The 20,060-nt window shown below is 38.9% G+C and overlaps 1 protein-coding gene across 1 annotated transcript; it reads right to left on the bottom strand.

Annotated features, from left to right (window-relative positions):
- Positions 1 to 7,188: 7,188 nt before the first annotated feature.
- On the bottom strand, positions 7,189 to 7,665 carry LOC122650881. Its single transcript, XM_043844247.1, has one exon. It carries the CDS (start codon positions 7,663 to 7,665, stop codon positions 7,189 to 7,191), a length of 477 nt encoding a protein of 158 aa, XP_043700182.1.
- Positions 7,666 to 20,060: the final 12,395 nt, after the last annotated feature.

Below are 20,060 nucleotides of genomic sequence, written 5' to 3'. Positions count from 1 at the left end.
ATGAAGAAGACAATTTCCCAAAGGAGAAAAATAAAACTACACCTCTAAAGCTCACCCCCCTTGGCCAACGATTTTCCCTCCCCCTTATACAATTTTTTTACATCCAAAAATATCCACCACACCCCTCCAACGATTTTCCTTCCCTTCTAGAGTAGTATCTCTTACAACTTCCTACTTTAACTCCTACCATTTAGAAACTAATGTTAAATAAAAAGATTACATAAAGATAATATCCTCCTTGACCAAAAATCGCTGAGGAGCTCCCCTTGGCCGTCCAAATCGTTGGATATGTGGGGATTGTGGAGATCAAAGAGAAAAAATAGGGAAAGCCACCTCATTGATCCTCTCCCTTCCTCTACCTACTTTGTTTCCTTCTTCTTCGATGTCTCTTGCTATATTGAGAATCCTTGCTATCCAAGTGATGTGGAAGGATGGAAATAAAATAGGAAACCCAATCTCCTTTGAATAAAGATCCATCCAAGTAGGTGTGTAGGAGATAAATTAGGAAAGATAAATCTCCTCCCTTCAAGCAGAATTTGGTCCATATATTGTGGTGAGATTGAGACAAAAAATAGAAAAAATAAATCTCCAAAAATCCTTCTCTCCCTTGAAAATGTGTAAGTGGGTCCCATGGTAATTTTCTCTCTCCTCTAAAAGCGATTAACGCAGAAAGGGGGTCTTTGCATGAGAGAATCTCAACCCTTGATCATGATTGTCTTCTTTGATGCCAAATATACCGCTGAAAAATCGCAGACTGACCCGGGCTTGTATTCCAGCTCATTTCTGACCTATTATTCTTTTCTAGCCCAAAAAGAATAATCGCATGTATGGGTGCCAAATGAATGTGTACTTTTAATGCATCACGTCCATCTAGCTCAGAATTTAACCTTCATCACAACCATGAAAAGAAACTAGACTACTTTACGTGCAAATTTGAAGATATGGCGGCCGATAGTCCAAAACAGCCTTTAAGCTCAAAAATGGACCTTAAACCTAAAAATGACAGAAAATACCCAAGGTAGCTCCATTCTAAGTATGTAAAATGCATGCTTTATGCCGTAAGATTTCACACATAAATGTGCTCATCAGATTCCCCCACACTTAGACTTTGCTAGTCCTCGAGCAAAGCAAAATACAAAAAGTAAAACAAAGAAAAGTCCTAACTCACTTTTGTAGGAATCATGGTTGCATTTAGCATGTGCAACAAGCCTTTAAACCACTAGGTTACCCCTAGGGGACGAGTTTTGTCCCGTGGGTGTTTGCAGTGAATGTACTCCCAAAATTTATGATTCCAAAAATTATGTAGATTTTAACCTTGGCATGAGGTAAGAGAGTGCACACAAATTCGGAAACTATGACACTCCACTTAAGATTAAGACAGCAAAGGGACCCCCACACTTGAACTTTATTACCCCGTATTGATTCTAGCAATGAGCACACATCTTAATTAGGGACTCTCCTCATATCTTCCAAACACCACCTCATCCTAAGGTAAGACCACTTTTGACATCAAGGGAACCAAGGACTTAGGCTTTGGAGCATTTTTTTTACCACATCATTATTAAGGCAATAAGGCAATAAATCTTTAAATTTTGTTTTTGTTTTTAGTGAACCCCATTCCTACTCCACTACAATGCCCTGAATGACATGGTGGAGCATACACCAGACGCCCAAGTACTTTATAGCTTCGATTTTTGCATATATCTATAAAGATAGTGATGCTAGAGCTCTTTTCAGAAAGTTTCCTTCTAAGGAATTTCAATCAAGTCACCCTGCTTCCTGAGGCATCAGTGCCTTGTCTAGTTCCAAGGAATTCAACTCTGACTTTCCTACTCTTTTTTTTTTCTTTTTTCTTCTTTTTGATTTTCATGCCATGCCATAATTTGGTCTCAGCTCCTAAACAGAGGGTCCGTTCGTTCAGATAAGGTGCTACTTTTATTGTCTGAGTCAAATCCCATCTCAAGATACACACTAGTTACCTTCCTCTCAACAGGATTTTTATTTCTTTTCAGATTAGGGTACCTAAGTCTCTCTCTCTCGCTTCGCATCAAAGTAATAAAAAGAACATGCACATACTACCACAAGCCAAAACCAAAATCTACCAATTAAGCTCACACCCTCCCCCAACACTAAAATCATGCAATGTCCTCAACGCATGCAGAAAACAAAGAACAAAGAAAAGGAAGGGATTATACCTGATAGTGTCAATCATCAAGTTAGAAAGGCTCATGGAGATCCATGAGCTCTTCCACTTTATCAGAAGGTAACTCCAAAAATGGTTTCAAACGCTGGCCATTACCTTAGAAACAGCTCCTGTACTCGGATTTAAAATCTCAACAGCCCCATGAGGAAAAACAGACTTAACAATGTAGGACCCATCCCATCTAGATCTCAATTTACCAGGGAAAATATGTAACCGGGAATTATACAACAAGACCTTATCGTCCACCTGGAACGACTTCCTAGTAATGTGCCTATCATGGAAGACCTTAGTCTTCTCCTTAAGATGGTTGAGAGTGCAAAGACCACCCCTTGGGAGGATTCGACGATTGACCCGAATACCTGACGTATTCGGAGACCACCAGGATCCAGATGCAGTAAGTACATGTCACAAGCATAACACAATTTCAAGATAACACGTGTTACATTGATCAGAGAGCAGGGAAAGTAAAGTGCTATAAGTTTTATACATATTATTTACATTGAAAGTTCCAACAGTTCGATATTCCCAAGTTTACGACCATCGAGCCAACACACAACTATTCTAAAATATAAACATTGGAAATTCATCCACCATAAAGGATAGTTAGAAGATCACAAAAGTAAGAGTTCTCAGTCTATTGCATCATTTAAGAAAGGACACAGTAATCACACGCACAGCCGGTACCATGCCCCTCTATGTCCAAATCAGCATAGTCATCTCTTCCCTCATCTCTCAACTCACAGAATTCCTTCCCAACACAATCACCTCCACCTGCATGATCATCTAAAAAAAAAAGGATATCCACGGGGATGAGCTCCATTGAGCCTAGCAAGTAAAGGATAGACCACGCAAGCATTCACAAGCAAAATCCTATGTGCATGAGAATCAATTTTAATCCTAATTCCACCTAACAATAATGCCTAAGTCTCTAAGTTTGTGCTACAGCAACACCTTAGGTAGCATCCCCTTCCGTTGGCGATGTCAAACCCGAGTTGTGCTAGGAGCCTGTTAGTCCCAATCCTCAATCGGACATCGTTGGTCCCTGTACCTCCGTTGATAACGTCTGGGTTACCCAGCAAACCCCCAAGATTTAACCCTCTACCCCAGTTCCGATCCTCGATAAAAAATCACCGTTCCCAGTACCTCTGTTGGTAACGCCTGGTTTCCCGATCCTCAATCGGAATCGCAGGTCCCAGTACCTCCGTTGGTAACGTCTGGTTTCCCCAGGGAAGACTATCCAACATGTAGACCCCTGTTGGTAAGGGTTGTAGCACCAGGAAGTAACATTCCTAGACATGTGCAATCTAAATGGCATAGTAAAAGGTGTACAGTGCTCCCACATCCCATAGTACGACACACCATACCTCTCGTTTCCAAGCCAACTACAGCATCTATTCAAACATGGTAGAGATTTACATTTCAACTCATTCCACCATCACATCCATATCCATTCATAATTCCATAATTGATATGTTATAAACAAAAATAAATTAATAGAATAGTTTCAAATGATACATAAGAACAATTTCTCATACATATGCATGACACCTAACAAACAACTAAATGAAATAAACATTCTCAAAAAGAAATCAATTGTCTATCCCCACTCACCCTGTTATGTTTACGTTTATGAGATTGAAATAGTCCTCGCGACGATTGCCGATAGGTTCCAATGACCAAATGATTATTCCCTATAATTATTAAATCATACACAAGTATTAGGATATGTTTAAGTGTTGGTGGGATCCTAGGGTTGCCTTAAGATTAGGTTAGATTAGGTTTAGAATCACATGTAGGCTTAACGGTAGTTACAAGAAATTAAAGGAAAAAAATGGAGAATTTTGTATGTACATTTCAGATCACACAGGAGTTATACCATTTTACAAAACAAGGATCAATCTCCCAGAAAAGAAGACAGAACATGCTACCTAACTCGAAGTGGTATTTTAGCCCATTTATGTGGAGGCATCGTGCTTGGGTCCAACCGGAGTAAAATGCCCAAAAACCTGAACTGGACTCTTGGGTGGATTCTGGTCTGAGTCCACCTGAAAATAGAATAGGTGTGGACTCTTATTATGGATTCTGGTCTGAGTCCACCTGGAAACAGAATAGGTGCAGGTACTTATTATAGATTCTGGTCTGAGTCCACCTCTGCTGAATCCGAATTTCTAAGATTTGAGCCTCCCAACTTGATTTCACTTGGGTTTTAAGCCATATGGGCTTGGAGAAAAAGATCACTAAGCCATCTAGGGTCATAATGCCCTACTCTTATCAAAGGATTTGTTGGGTTCAATGAATGAATCATTCAAAAAGATTTTAAATCTAGGGTTTGCCATTAAAACTCATAGATTTAAGTGAGAGGTTAAATGGAAGGTCAAGAGTGGTCATAGAGATGATTTAGCTTTAATTTCCATAGATTTCTAAAGGACTTATCAAGGATTAGTATTGGATGAGAGAATAGGGTTGACAAATCAACCATGGGGCTTAACAAAAAAATGAAAGAGAGAGTGAGGTTCTTACCTACAAAACCGAAATTAAGCTCCCAAGTTCTTGCTCTTCTTCTTCTTCTTTTTCTTCTTCTCTTTTTCCTTTCAATTTTGCCAAAATTGATTCAATCATTGAGTCTCTTGTCTAGATAGGCGAATTGGCCCGAATCTCATTAAGGATACCTCCACCTTGCATGTGCAAGGTGGCTTTTTCCACCAACCCATTATTTCTTCTTTAAACGCCTCCTACTACACCAATATGCCACCTCATGCCCCTTAGCCACCTCATGTTTCCTAGCCACCTCCTACTTCACCATTAAGCCACCTCATGTTTCCTAGCCTCCTCCTACTTCACCAATAAGCCACCTCATGCTTCCTAGCCACCTCCTACTTCACCAATAAGCCACCTCATGCTTCCTAGCAACCTCCTACTTCTTCCTTTATTTAAGTAATACCATATTACCCATGTGCTACATGAATAAATAAAACATATATATCTATATATATATACATAGATATAAATATAAACACCATATTTATATTGTATATAACCTATATTAAATTAATATGATAATACTTCTTAGCTTATAGTAACATTATTATAATATAATTCATTTAAATAACATATAATAATATATTACATAGAATTGTTAAAATTTTGTATCCGACCCGCATTGGAACAAGGCCAGATCCAAGCCTTGATGTGAATCCGTGCGTGACTCCAATGTTCCCTGTGGTTCAGCCGACACCGGACTCAAGGTTGGACCCAAGACTCTACTTGCATCCTTTCTTGCCTCTGATGCCTTATTTATGGCTTTTTGCTTATGAAATCCTAGGGTTTTTCTTTGGGGATCTTCCCCACTTTTCTAACACCCTCTCTCCAAAAATATTTAAGTTTAAAACATCAAATACGGCATATGATTGTCAATTAGTGGAACTTACCGCGATCCATACATCTGTCGATGGGTTTTGCAACTACACAGGGGAGGTATCTATCATTTTGCTGGTATATGGCGCATTGTCGAAAAGGTTCTTTCTTCATCATCTACCCATTCAAACACCCAACCAAAATTCCATAACGTACTTGATGCTATGACTTCGGATTTCAGATCTATAATCGGATTCGGGTTAGGGTTCGGGTCTCGGGCTTACAATAAAAGTTCAAATTAGCCCGGGCTTTTGGGCACGGGTGTAACATACCTCCCACCTTACAAAAATTTTATCCTCAAAATTTGACATATCTAGAGTCTAAGGGAAAATGAAGTCGAACATATATTTCAAGAAGTCAACTAATCAAACTACTCCCAAGTATTTCACCCGCTAATCTAAGTTTCTCATAGCTTTGGATTATGTAGTATTAGTTTATACTATCTTGCTTATTGGCTATTTCCTAATGAAGACTTTCACTTTTGGTTCTCCAACACTTAACTCAACTTTAGAATGAATTGGAATATTGATGGAATCCCTACTGTTCACTCCTAATAATAGAGGGGACGTTCGGTGACCCATTACTCCACTCATATCTATTGTTGAGCAAGGTCTCGTCAAAAGACCTTCGATTTTGGTCTCTTTCCGTTCTCGGCTGTTCTTGGCTATACTTGATATCCGTTATTTAATTTCTAGATTTTGTTATTTACCAACCACTACTTGGTACACTTAAACTTACTTGAATTCAGCCTAAAATGTTCTATTTATCTGGTTCGTGATTATATAACCTTATCGAGACTTAATTACGTATTTTGGTTTCTCACCGACCTTCTAGAAGCTAGATACAAGTCAAAGTTTTTCCAATGGTTAAGACTCATATACTTCATTTAGATTCACAACATATCCAGCAGGAGTGCTAACCACTAATTTGTGTTCCAAGTTCTTCTAGGGCTCATTCATCTTATCGTAAAATAGTGGAAATGAAAAGTATGATGTACCAGAATTAATTAATACTTGATCAGGTGAGGATGATATGGATAAAGTACCTATCATCGCATCGGGGTTTTCCTCGACTTCTTCGTTGGTCAAAGCGTACACCCTCCCTTGAGTTCCATTGCCTTGGGGCTGGAAGTGCTAGGTAGTAGGCTGAGATTAGGAAGGCGCTCCATATCCACGTCGAGTACAGCTCCTGGCTATGTGTCCGGGTAGATTGCATTTGAAACACCAGACCGGACCATTGGGTTGACGAGGAGGAGTAGAATTAACTGGCCGGGAAGGGATTTGGCTTGTCTGACTTGTACTTGGTCGAGGAGGTTGGGTTACTATTATAGCTTGGCTTACGGTAGGGTGGTTGTATGGAGTGGATTGACTGGTTGTGGGTTGAGCAGATTGCAAAACTTGATTCATTTCTGGCCTACGATATTGTGTCAGGTTAGAGCTGTAACCAGATCCACTGAATGTCTTATTGGGCCAATTATAGTTTTGGAAGGTATTAGCCCTTTTTCCTGATCCTTGTGAGGCCATCGTTTTCTTCTTCAACCGATCTTCCACAAGTTTTGCCTTCTGAACCATCTAGGCATATGATTGGATCTCTAGAATGGCCAACATGGCACTGATCTCGGGTTTAAGCCCCTTCTCAAATTTCTTTGCTTTGCATGCATCGCCCCTCATATGTGCTGAAGCAAAATGGAATAAATCCTTAAATTGTTGCTGATAGTCTAGGATTGATCCCAATCCTTGGGTGAGAGCTTCAAACCCTGCTTCTTTTTCATCTCTGAAACTTTTCGGAAAGAAGTTTTCGAAAAAGGCTTCCTTAAATTGTTCCCAGGTAGGATTGGGATGAATCTCTTCCAGGTTGGGTCTTGCTGACTTCCACCAGGCTGCGGCCTTGTCCTGCAATTGAAATTCGACACAGATTAGCTTCTGAGCATCCGTGCATTCCAATACTTCGAAGGTTCTTTCCATGGCACTGATCCATCGCTCAGGTTGCAGTGGGTTCGTGTCAACCTTTGAGAAATAGGTTGGTTGGAGCTTCTTGAATCTTTCCATTACTTTCGAAGTAGGGTTGTCCTATGTATTTGGAGGCATCGGAGGAGGGAAATTTGGAACATAATTGGGTCGCGATGCTTCACGTTGTTGCATAGCTGCCATAAATTGATTACTCATGTTGGCCATCAGTTCAAATTGCTGTTGTTGGATCTGTAACATCTGTGCCATAATGGCAGTCGTGTCTCCATTTACAGGAATTACAGCAACTGGAGGGGGTGCAAAAGCAGGCGCAGGAGGAACATCTTGAGGATTATGAGGAGGAATAATCGGAGGTTCCTCAATTGCCTGTGCTTGAGGTACCTCAAAGACATTAACAGAGGAGGCATTAACGCCATTATCTTCAGTTACGAATCCTTGCAGAATGTTTCTATTTCCTTCCGTTCTAGCCATAAGTGCCTTCAGAGAGGGGTGGAGTTCATGAATATCAGTATATAACAATTGCCTCATTGTATAGTTCACAATATGCATGTCCGAATAATTGTTAATAGGGTAAACAATTTTAAAAGCAAGTCATAAACTAAGCTATCATATAGGGAAAACCATATCAGTATTTATTATAGAATTTTATGTACACGTATAGGTATAAAATACCTGTGGATTTTAGAATGCAACTATTAGAGTTCTGGTTCAAGACTGTTCTTTCTAATCTCAGAAAGCCAAACGCTGGAGTCTCTTGCTTTTTATTTTTTTATTTTATTTTATTTTATTTTTAAGGACTTCCCATTTTATTTTGTTTTATTTACTTATAGTTTTTTTTTTTTTGTTTTATCCTCTTTCGCCTTTTATTTGTAATTTCTTTTTCTTTTATTGTATACAAAAAAATCTAAATATAAAAGTTTATGATCTTAGATTATAATATATTGTCGGCTTTTGGACCTAGCTAATCTCCTATGGTGTTCTTTTACCCCCATTTATATTTACGTTATTTAATAAAAAAAGATTTTATTAACTCTAGACCATATTACTTTCACTTCCCGCTTGTGAGTGTAAATAGAGCATCTCGCTCTGATACCAACTTTTGTCACACCCCGAAACCACCCCCTGGGAGGATTCGACGACTGACCCGAATACCTGACGTATTTGGAGACCACCAGGATCCAGATGCAGTAAGTACACGTCATAAGCACAACACAATTTCAAGATAACACGTGTTACATTGATCAGAGAGCAGGGAAAGTAAAGTGCTATAAGTTTTATACATATTATTTACATTGAAAGTTCCAACAGCTCAATATTCTCAAGTTCATGACCATCGAGCCAACACACAACTATTCTAAAATATAAATATTGGAAATTCTCCACCAAAAAGGATAGTTAGAAGATCACAAAAGTAAGAGTTCTTAGTCTATTGCATCATTTAAGAAAGGACACAGTTATCACATGCACAGCCGGGACCATGCCCCTCCGTGTCCAAATCAGCATAGTCATCTCTTCCCTCATCTCTCGGTTCAAAGAATTCCTTCCCAACATAGTCACCTCCACCTGCATGATCATCTAAAACAAAAAAAGGATATCCACGGGAATGAGCTCCACTGAGCCTAGCAAGTAAAGGATAGACCACGCAAGCATTCACAAGCAAAATCCTATGTGCATGAGATTCAATTTAAATCCTAATTCCACCTAACAACAATGCCTAAGTCTCTAAGCTTGTGCTACAGCAACACCTTAGGTAGCATCCCCTTCCGTTGGTGATGTCAAACCTGAGTTGCGCAGGGAGCCTGCAGGTCCCGATCCTCAATCGGACATCGCTGGTCCTAGTACCTCCGTTGATAACGTCTGGTTTACCCAGCAAACCCCCGAGATTTAGTCCTCTACCCCAGTTTCGATCCTCGATCAAAAATCACCATTCCCAGTACCTCTGTTGGTAATGCCTGGTGTCCCGGTCCTCAATCGGAATCACTGGTCCCAGTACCTCCGTTGGTAACGTCCGGTTTCCCCAGGGAGAACTATCCAACACGTAGACCCCTATTGGTAAGGGTTGTAGCACCAGGAAGTGACATTCCTAGCCATGTGCAATCTAAATGGCATAGTACAAGGTGTACAGTGCTCCCGCATCCCATACTACGGCACACCATACCTCTCGTTTCCAAGCCGACTACGACATCTATTCTAACATGACAGAGATTTACATTTCAACACATTCCACCACCACATCCATATCCATTCACAATTCCATAATCCATATGTTATAAACAAAAATAAATTAATAGGATAGTTTCAAATGATACATAAGAACAATTTCTTATACATATGCATGACACCTAACAAACAACTAAATGAAAAAAACATTCCCAAAAGGAAATCAATTGTCTATCCCCACTCACCCTGTTATGTTTGCGTATGTGAGATTGAAATAGTCCTCGAGACGGTTGCCGATAGATTCCAATGATCAAATGATTATTTCCTATAATTATTAAGTCATACACAAGTATTAGGATATGTTTAAGTGTTGGTGGGATCCTAGGGTAGCTTTAAGATTAGGTTAGATTAGGTTTAGAATCACATGCAGGCTTAACGGTAGTTACAAGAAATTAAAGAAAAAAAATGGGGAATTTTGTATGTACATTTCAGATCACACAGGAGTTATACCATTTTACTAAACAAGGATCAATCTCCCAGAATAGAAGACAGAACATGCTACCTAACTCGAAGTGGTATTTTAGCCCATTTATGTGGAGGCACTATGCTTGGGTCCAACTGGAGTAAAATACCCAAAAACCTGAACTGGACTCTTGGGTGGATTCTGGTCTGAGTCCACCTCTGGGTCCACCTGAAAGCAGCATAGGTGTGGACTCTTATTATGGATTCGGGCCTGAGTCCACCTCTAAGTCCACCTGAAAATAGAATAGGTGTGGACTCTTATTATGGATTCTGGTCTGAGTCCACCTGGAAACAGAATAGGTGTGGGTACTTATTATAGATTCTGGTCTGAGTCCTCCTTTGAGTCCACTTGTGAGTCTAACTCTGCTGAATCCGAATTTCTAAGATTTGAGCCTCCCAACTTGATTTCACTTGGGAAGCCATATGGGCTTGGGGAAAAAGATCACTAAGCCATCTAGGGTCATAATACCCTACTCTTATCAAAGGATTTGTTGGGTTCAATGAATGAATCATTCAAAAAGATTTCAAATCTAGGGTTTGCCATTAAAACTCATAGATTTAAGTGAGAGGTTAAATGAAAGGTCAAGAGTGGTCATAGAGATGATTTAGCTTTAATTTCCATTGATTTCTAAAGGACTTATCAAGGATTAGTATTGGATGAGAGAATAGGGTTGACAAATCAGCCATGGGGCTTAACATAAAAATGGAAGAGAGAGTGAGGTTCTTACCTACAAAACCGAAATTAAGCTCCCAAGTTTTTGGTCTTCTTCTTCTTCTTTTTCTTCTTCGCTTTTTTCTTTCAATTTTGCCAAAATTGATTCAATCGTTGAGTCTCTTGTCTAGATAGGAGAATTGGCCCAAATCTCATCAAGGACACCTCCACCTTGTATGTGCAAGAGGGCTTTGTCTACCAACCCATTATTTCTTCTTTAAACACCTCCTACTTCACCAATAAGCCACCTCATGCTCCCTAGCCACCTCATGCTTCACCAATAAGCCACCTCATGTTTTCTAGCCACCTCCTACTTTGCCAATAAGCCACCTCCTACTTCACCAATAAGCCACCTCATGCTTCCTAGCCACCTCCTACTTCACTAATAAGCAACCTCATGCTTCCTAGCCTCCTCCTACTTCTTCATTTATTTAAGTAATACCATATTACCCATGTGCTACATGAATAAATAAAACATATATATATATATATAAACACCATATTATTATATTGTATATAACCTATATTAAATTAATATGATAATACTTCTTAGCTTATAGTAACGTTATTATAATATAATTCATTTAAATAACTTATAATAATATATTACATAGAATTCTTAAAATTTTGTATCCGACCCTCATTGGATACAAGGTCGGATCCAAGCCATGATGTGAATCCGTGCATGAATCCGATGTTCCCTGTGGTTCAGCCCACACCAGACTCAAGGCTGGACCCAAGACTCTACTTGCATCCTTTCTTGCCTCTGATGCCTTATTTATGGTTTTTTGCTTATGAAATCCTGGGGTTCTTCTTTGGGGAGGTATTCATACATCTGTCGATGGGTTTTGCAACTACACAGGGGAGGTATTTGTCATTTTACTGATATGTGGTGCATTGCCAAAAAGGTTCTTTCTTCATCATCTACCCATTCAAACACCCAACCAAAATTCCATAACGTACTTGACGCTATGACTTCGGGTTCCGGATCTATAATCGGATTCGGGTTAGGGTTCAGGTTTCGGACTTACAATCAAAGTTTAAATTAGCCCGGGTTTTTGGGCACGGGTGTAACATTAATAGTCTTCTACAAAATTTATTTTATTTGCCTGTTAGAGACCTCCACTTGGCCACTCGTTTGAGGATGGTAAGGAGTAGCTAACTTATGCATGATACCGTACTTTCTCATCAAAGATTCGAAAAGACAGTTGCAAAAGTGTGTACCCCTATCACTGATAATAGTCCAAGGTGTACCAAAGCGGAAAAAAATATTTTCTTTCAGAAACTTAACAACCACCTTGAGGTCATTAATCTTACAGGCATTGACCTCTATCCATTTTGAAACATAATCAACGGCCAACAAAATATAGAGAGATTTCCAAAAGAATTCAGGAAGGGACCATAAAATCTATACCCCAAACATCAAAGATTTCAACCACAAGAATCGGGTTTATGGGCATCATGTTCCTCTTAGTTACTCGGCCTAATGATTAGCAAGCTTTACAAGCTTTGCAATAAAGGTAAGCATCCCTAAAAAGGGTAGGCCAGTAAAAACCAGATTGAAGGATTTTGGCAGTAGTTTTCTTGAGACCAAAATGACCCCCACAAGCATGATCATGACAAAATGATAGAATAGAAATCTGCTCATGCTCTAGAACAAATCTCCTGATGATCTGATTATGACCCGTCTTGAATAAGTATGAGTCATCGCAAAAGAAAATTTTAACCTATGAACGGAATCAATATTTTTCTTAGGTGGACCAATGATCAGGTGTCACACCCATCACAAGGTAGTTCACAATGTCAGCATACCATGGTTCATTAGAAATAGTCATCAACTGCTCATCCGGGAAGTTCTCTGTAATGGAGTAGTCATCCTGTTTTGCATTGGGCAAACGGGATAGGTGGTTTGCAACAAAATTTTTCGTCCCTTTCTTATCCCGTATCTCTAGGTCAAACTCTTGAAAAAGCAAAACCCAACGGATGAGTCGGGCTTTAGCATCCTTCTTACCCATAAGGTACTTAATGGCAGAATGGTTGGTATAGACAATGACATGAGAGCCAATTAAGTAGGAACAAAATTTCTCTAAAGCGAATACCACAACTAAGAATTCCTTCTCAATGGTAGTGTAGTTGAGGTAGGCAACGTTCAAAGTTCTACTAGTATAGTAGATCACAGTGGGTAATTTATTGAGCCTTTGACCTAGGACCGCACCAATAGCAAAGTCCAATGCATCACATATTAATTCAAATGGTTCAGACCAAACAAGAGCTTGAATGATGGGGACTGTGGTCAATTCCTTCTTCAACCTTTCAAAGCTCTTATGACAGTCAGGAGAAAAATCAAATGGATGGTCCTTTGCTAACAAGGTAGTTAGAGGTCTAGCTATCTCACTAAAATCTTTGATGAATCTTCTATAAATACCAGCAAGACCCAGAAAGATCTAATATACTTCACACTCTTGGGTGTTGGTAAATTAGCAATGAGATCCATTTTGGCTCTATCAACCCGTATCCCGTCTTTGGATATTACATATCCAAGCACTATGCCCTATTTTACTATAAAATGGCATTTCTCCCAGTTAAAGACTAAGTTCTTCTCTTTGCACCTTTGGAGTACCAATGAAAGGTGGTGCAAACAGTCAGCAAAGGTAGAGCCATGAATGGAAAAATCATCCATAAACACTTCCAGAAAGTGCTCTACCATATCATAGAAGATACTCATTATGCATCACTGGAACGTAGCAGGGGCGTTGTAGAGCCCAATGGGCATACGCCAGTAAGTAAAGGTCTCATAGGGGCATGTGAATGTAGTCTTGTGTTGGTCCTCTAGGGCAATTGGGATTTGATTGTAGCCGGAATAACCATCAAGAAAGCAATAGTATTCATGGCCTGCTAGCCTCTCTAGCATCTGGCCAATAAAAGGCAAAGGGAAGTGGTCCTTCCACATTGTCGCATTTAACTTTTTGTAGCCAATGCATACTCTCCATCCTGTTCGGACACGGGTTGGAATCAACTCATTGTCGGCATTAGCAACTACAGTAACACCCGATTTCTTAGAAACTACCTGAACTGGACTCACCCACTGGCTATCAAAAATGAGATAGATGATCTCATGGTCCAACGACTTTAGGACCTCTTTCTTTATTGCCTCTTTCATGACAGGATTGGCCCTCCTTTAGGGTTCCCTAGAAGGGTTGGAACCCTCCATAAGATGGATGCGATGCTAAACTATGGTAGGACTAATTCCTTTGATATCAGACATGGACCAACCTATGGCTTCCTTATGTTCTTGCAAAAGCTTGATCAACTCTTCTTCTTGACTTGAAGTCAGATCAGAGGCAATAATGACAAAGAGAGTCTGATCTTATCCTAGGAAGGCATATTTTAGGTTGGAGGCCAACATTTTCAACTCTAATGTGGGGGGCTCAATAATTGAGGGTTTAGGAATGGAGGTGGATAGGGGTCCAAGGGGCTCCACAGTGTGAATTCACCTAGAGGGGGGTGAATAGGTGAACGTAGTGGAAAATACAAATTTTTGCGAAAATAAAAATGTTATCAATATATAACAAATAAATTGCAAAGATAACACCGAGATTTATAGTGGTTAGGCCAAAACTTGCCTACATCCACTCCTCTCACCTTAGAGAGAATTTCACTAAAAATAATCTTGAGAATGAGTAAGAGAACTCGTACAAATCTTGATTGAGAGCAAAAGGACTCAACACTACTCTTAATTCTGAGCAAGAGGACTCAACCAATCTTGATTCCGAGCAAGAGGACTCAATTAACACATATAATAAAAAATTACTAGGAAAAGGGTTACCACAACCTTAGTAAGTGTATAAGCTGCCTTCCACCCTTGGAGCTTGAAACTAGATGAGGTAGAGGAGCTTGAGTGTGTGAGCTTTGTGATGATTTGATGCTTGAAATCAATGAATGCTCACTTGAGGCTATGGTACTTAGAGCTTGTATTGAAGTCTCTTAATGATGTTGATTAATATTAATTAGAGCTTAAACAAGTGCCTATTTATAGGCTCGGTAGCTTAAGTTAATTAGGAATCTGTCTTAAGATTGGATTCAAAAGACAGAGCTAATCCGGTATGCCGGGTCCCAATCCGGTATGCTAGATCACCAAATTACTTAAATTAAAGCCTTTGACTCAACGGTCAAATCCCAATGGTTATAATTAGATTCGGCATGCTGGATCCATGTCTGTAATGATAATTTTGATCCGGTATACTGGATTCAAATCTGGAGCATTCTGTTTGCTCTCTGTGACTTTATATTTGTGGGACAATGCGATATAGCATGTCATTTTCAGATCCGGTATATCGAATCAGTAGTTTTGTATAAATTCTGTAAGTCCTTTAAAGGACTAAAATGGGGTGATATCCAATTGGCATGGGCACATGGAATTGGGTTATTTTTCACCTCCTAAGGTCTTTCTTCATGTATGCATGCGTGCGTGTGTGCGATACATTGATTTAGACCTTAATACATTTTTTACAACTTTATTACAATTAAGTCTTGGGTGCTTCATGTCTTGAGTACGTCATAGCTTAGCTTGAATTTCTTCCAAGAATTATTGAAGTGCTTGTGTATATGAACTCTTGAAGTTAGGTGCTCCCCCTCATTTGTTGCCATGCTCTTGTAAAGGGCTTCTTATGCATCTGGAACAAGAGTTGGTACACAAGGTTTATTTGTTATCATCAAAACCATAAATGAGTGTGTGAGGTCCTTTCCTCAACAATCTCCCCCTTTTTGATGATGACAAATAATCTATCAAAGTAGTGAAAATAATGTAATCTTGCACAAAAGTAAATCCAAAATGCATATCATGATTGAAATCCATAAATGAGAAATTGCATAAATAGATTGCAAATAAAGTAGTACAAAAAAAAATAAATTTTCAAGATTATTACATCCATTTTTCACCTTTTTTCTCCCCCTTTGACATTATCAAAAAGTGTGAACAATAAAATTATGGGGCTTCGGGATTAGGTGGATCTTGAGAAGACATCCTGGGAAATGGTGGAATAGAGATAAAATTAATCATTCAAAGGGGTTACATATCCTAAGTTCTCTTCTTAACGTATAAAATCTCTCCTCACTCAGGGGTTTAGTGAAAATATCTACGAGTTGTTTCTCGGTCTATATAAAGTCAAGTCTGATTTCACCTCTTTGAGCTGTATCACGTAAAAAATGATGGCGGATATCAATATGTTTTGCTCTTGAGTGTAAAATCAAGTTTTTACTTAAGTTAATAGCACTGGTGTTATCACACTAGGTTGAGAAAGTGTCAAATGTAATTCTGTAATCTTAGAGAGTTTGTCTCATCCATAACACCTATGCACAACACCGTCCGGTTGTAATATATTCGGCCTTGGTGGTTCATAAAGCAACAGAATTCTAATTTTTGCTAAACCTCGAGACTAAATAAGATACTAGGAAGTGACAAGTCCCACTTATGCTCTTCCGATCAACATGACACCCGACAAAGTCGGCGTCGGAGAAGCTAATTAGGTCAAAGTCATTATCCATAGGGTACCAAAGGCCAATGCTTGGAGTTCCTTTTAAGTAATTAAAGATTCTCTTTACGAGACTTAAATGGGATTGCATAGGTTGGGCTTGAAACCTAGCACAAGCACAGACACTAAACATTATGTCAGGTCTACTAACCGTTAAGTAAAGTAAACTACCTATCATACCTCTATATTTTGTAGGGTCAACAGGAGTTCCATCTTCATCTTTGGACAAAGTTACAGATGTACTCATTGGAGTACTAGAAGATTTTTGTCCATTGATGTCAAACTTCTTCAAGAGTTCCTTAAGATATTTAGTTTAACTAATGAAAATCCCATTAGGTTTTTGTTTTATTTAAAATCCTAGAAAGAAGTTTAACTCTCTCATTAGACTCATTCATTTCAAACTCACTACTCATTGATTTATTAAATTCATGACAAGTGATTGATCATGTCATTAACCGGTCAAAAATAAAACCCTAAATTAATCTAGTAAATAGCAAATAAGGGGTCGATCTATGGAAAACTAGAAGGATAAATTACTAAGATGAAAAGATGAAAGTAATGATAATTAAATTGTATTAAATCTGATTTTTAAACTAAGAACAAAAAAAACAAATCTAAGTTAACAACGATATGCAAAAACGGGAGAAGACTATCTTTAGGGTTCGAATCCCCAATGGGTAGCTATTTAATTTGGTTGCATGCTTTTCGATTTATTAGAACCACAGGCCTATTGATACCACAAAATGTAGGGTTCCTCCTAGGTATGGACTATCTTGACGATTACTATCGTCCTTCGTTTATAGGGCTTAGCACGCTTAGTTTGTTTAGCTATAATCCATCATCAGTACAACCACATAAGAACAAAATACCATTGCTTGAATGAAAAATAATGAATCACAGAAACAGAATTTTCCAACTAAATACATCAATTAAAATTATCCAAACAGGGATGGGGTCTCAACATCAAGCAATCAAGACTGCAAACCAGAATTTTCAATAGCAAACACCATTAGTTCATCTACACCTAAAGATAGAGGGAACTTAGCCAATCATGGTGCTAAGAGACAACGGACAGCAATGATGATGACGATCTATGGCGATGAAGCTATTAGAATGGTGATCCTCCTCCCCTTACTGAACCCAAGATCCAAAAATAAAAACAAAAGAAAGAGGGAAATAGAGAGAAGAAGAGAAGAAGAGAGAAAGAGAGCATGGTTGCTCTGCTACAATGGAATAAAATCTGTCCGTGGGTTTTATAGTTGGTGTTTTAAAAATAAATTTAATAATAAAAAAAAGAAAATGAAAGCATGAGAGATAGAGAGAATGAGGGAGATAGAGAATCCGTAAGGGATTTGGAAAGAAGAGATATAGGAGGAGAGAGAGACAGAGAGATATAGAACCGTAGTAGATGAGAAAGAGGTATTAGGGAGGAGAGAGAATTTAATCCAAATTTAGGGAGGAGAGAGAATTTAATCTAAATTATAAATTTGATCAAAATTCTTTTTTTGAGAATATCTCTCCTTCCTGGCCCCGGGTGGATCCAACCCGAGAATTAAAATTGCTCCAATTAATATTCTGGACGGTATGAGCCCAATATCGGATATCTTCTGAAAATTTTCTAATTTTTTAAAATTACAATTATACCCTTAAGTCTTCAGTGAAACTTTTTTCCATCTCGTCCTTGATCACATGTGAGTCGATCCATGGGTAGACTAGTGCCTAGATTGCATTGAATCCTTCCATTCAGCATCTTGTATGTGCATGACCTTGTAACACCATTTTTACCCCTGAGACCAAATTCGATGGAACTAGGTGGGGATCACCCCTTGAACCCGAAAATACAAGAGGTCTTTATTGGGCCGGGCTTGTGTAGCATTGAACTCCTCCAACTTGGTTTTCTCAATTTAGGTTCTGAAAGTGCACTTTTTTTCCAATTCTTTCCATATACCAAAAATACCACTGTACCCTGAAAAAGACAGAAAATACTCAAGATAGCTCCATTCTAAGCAGATAAAAATGTAGAATTAAATGGAATAATTTCACACATAAATGTGCTCATCAAATACCCCCCACACTTAGATTTTGCTAGTCCTCGAGCAAAAAGAAAATAAAAAAAACAAAAAAAACCTAACTCACTTTCGTAGGAATCACGGTTGCACTTAGCATGTGCAACAAGCCTTTAAACCCCTAGGTTACTCCTAGTGGACAAGTTTTGTCTCATGAGTGTTTGCAGGGAATATACACACAAAATTCATGATTGTAAGTTTAAATTCTGACAATGGGTAAGAGGCACACACCAAACCCGAAACTAAGATGCCCTACTTAAGATCAAGAAGACAAAGGTACCCTCACACTTGAGCTTATTACCCAGTATTGATGCTAGCAACAGGTATACATCCTAATTAGGGAATCTCCCCATATCTTCCAAACACCACCTTACTTAAGGTAAGACCACTCATGACGTCGAGGGCACCAAGGACTTTAGGCTTCGGAGCATTTTGACCATACAATTGTACCAAAGCAATGACATTTCTTCTTTCCTTTTTTTTTTTTTTTGTTTGAAATTACGTGATTCTCAGATCTATGCAATGTTCTAGCCTTTTAAGCTTTCTAGAAGGCTCATATAACGAGCTTTAAGCCAACCACTCCCAAGCCAGATGGTTTTAGGGGATTGAGTGTGAAACACTCCTCGAGCTTACTCACTTGAACAAAAAAGGCTACAAGCCCGAACTGGATTCAAGAATACAAGTAATAATAACCTAATTGGTCACTCCAACCGCTTTACACGAGACTCCGGGCTTGTAGCCTAGATGCCCCGGTTACTAAGTTGAAGCAACAGAACTAAACTTTCATGATTTTTTTTGTTTTTTTTTTTTTTTTTTTTGCTTTCAAAATAATGAACTCCATTTGTTACTCCACTACTGTTCCTCAAATGCCATGGAGGGTCACTACACAAGACACCCGAGCTACTTGGTAGCTTTGTTTCTTACATATATCCATAAGAATAGTGATGCTAGAGTTCTTTTTCAGAGGTTTTAACCCAAGGAGTGTCGATCAAGTCACCTCGCTTCCTGAGGCGGAGTGTCCTGTCTAGCTCCAAGGAATTCAACTCTTTATTTTTATTCATTTATTTATTTATTTATTTTTTATATATGTCACGCCAAAACTAAACTTGGTCTCAACTCCTAACCAAAAGCTCAAAGAAACATAAGACAGCCAAGTGGTCTGTCCCTTCGACAAGATGGGGCTCTTATTGTCAGAGTCAAAACCCACCTTAGGATACATACTAGCTACTGTCCTCTCAACAGGGTTTTCATTATTTCAGATTAGGGTTCCTAAGTCTCTCTCTCCCATGTTTCGCATCAAAGTAACGGAGAGACATGTAAAACTTATCAAAAGCCAAAAAATAAAAATCTGTCAATCGGTCTCACACCCTCCCCACACTTAAAGTATGCAGTGTCCTCAATACATGCAGAAGAATAAAAACAGGGATAAGGGAAGGAGTGTACCAAAAATCAGCAATATAGGGAAAAATAGTGCATCCAGCAATC

Source organism: Telopea speciosissima, chromosome 1 (genome assembly GCF_018873765.1).
Source record: "Telopea speciosissima isolate NSW1024214 ecotype Mountain lineage chromosome 1, Tspe_v1, whole genome shotgun sequence".
Classification (NCBI taxonomy): Eukaryota; Viridiplantae; Streptophyta; class Magnoliopsida; order Proteales; family Proteaceae; genus Telopea; species Telopea speciosissima.
This window is presented reverse-complemented; position numbering and strand designations above follow the sequence as displayed.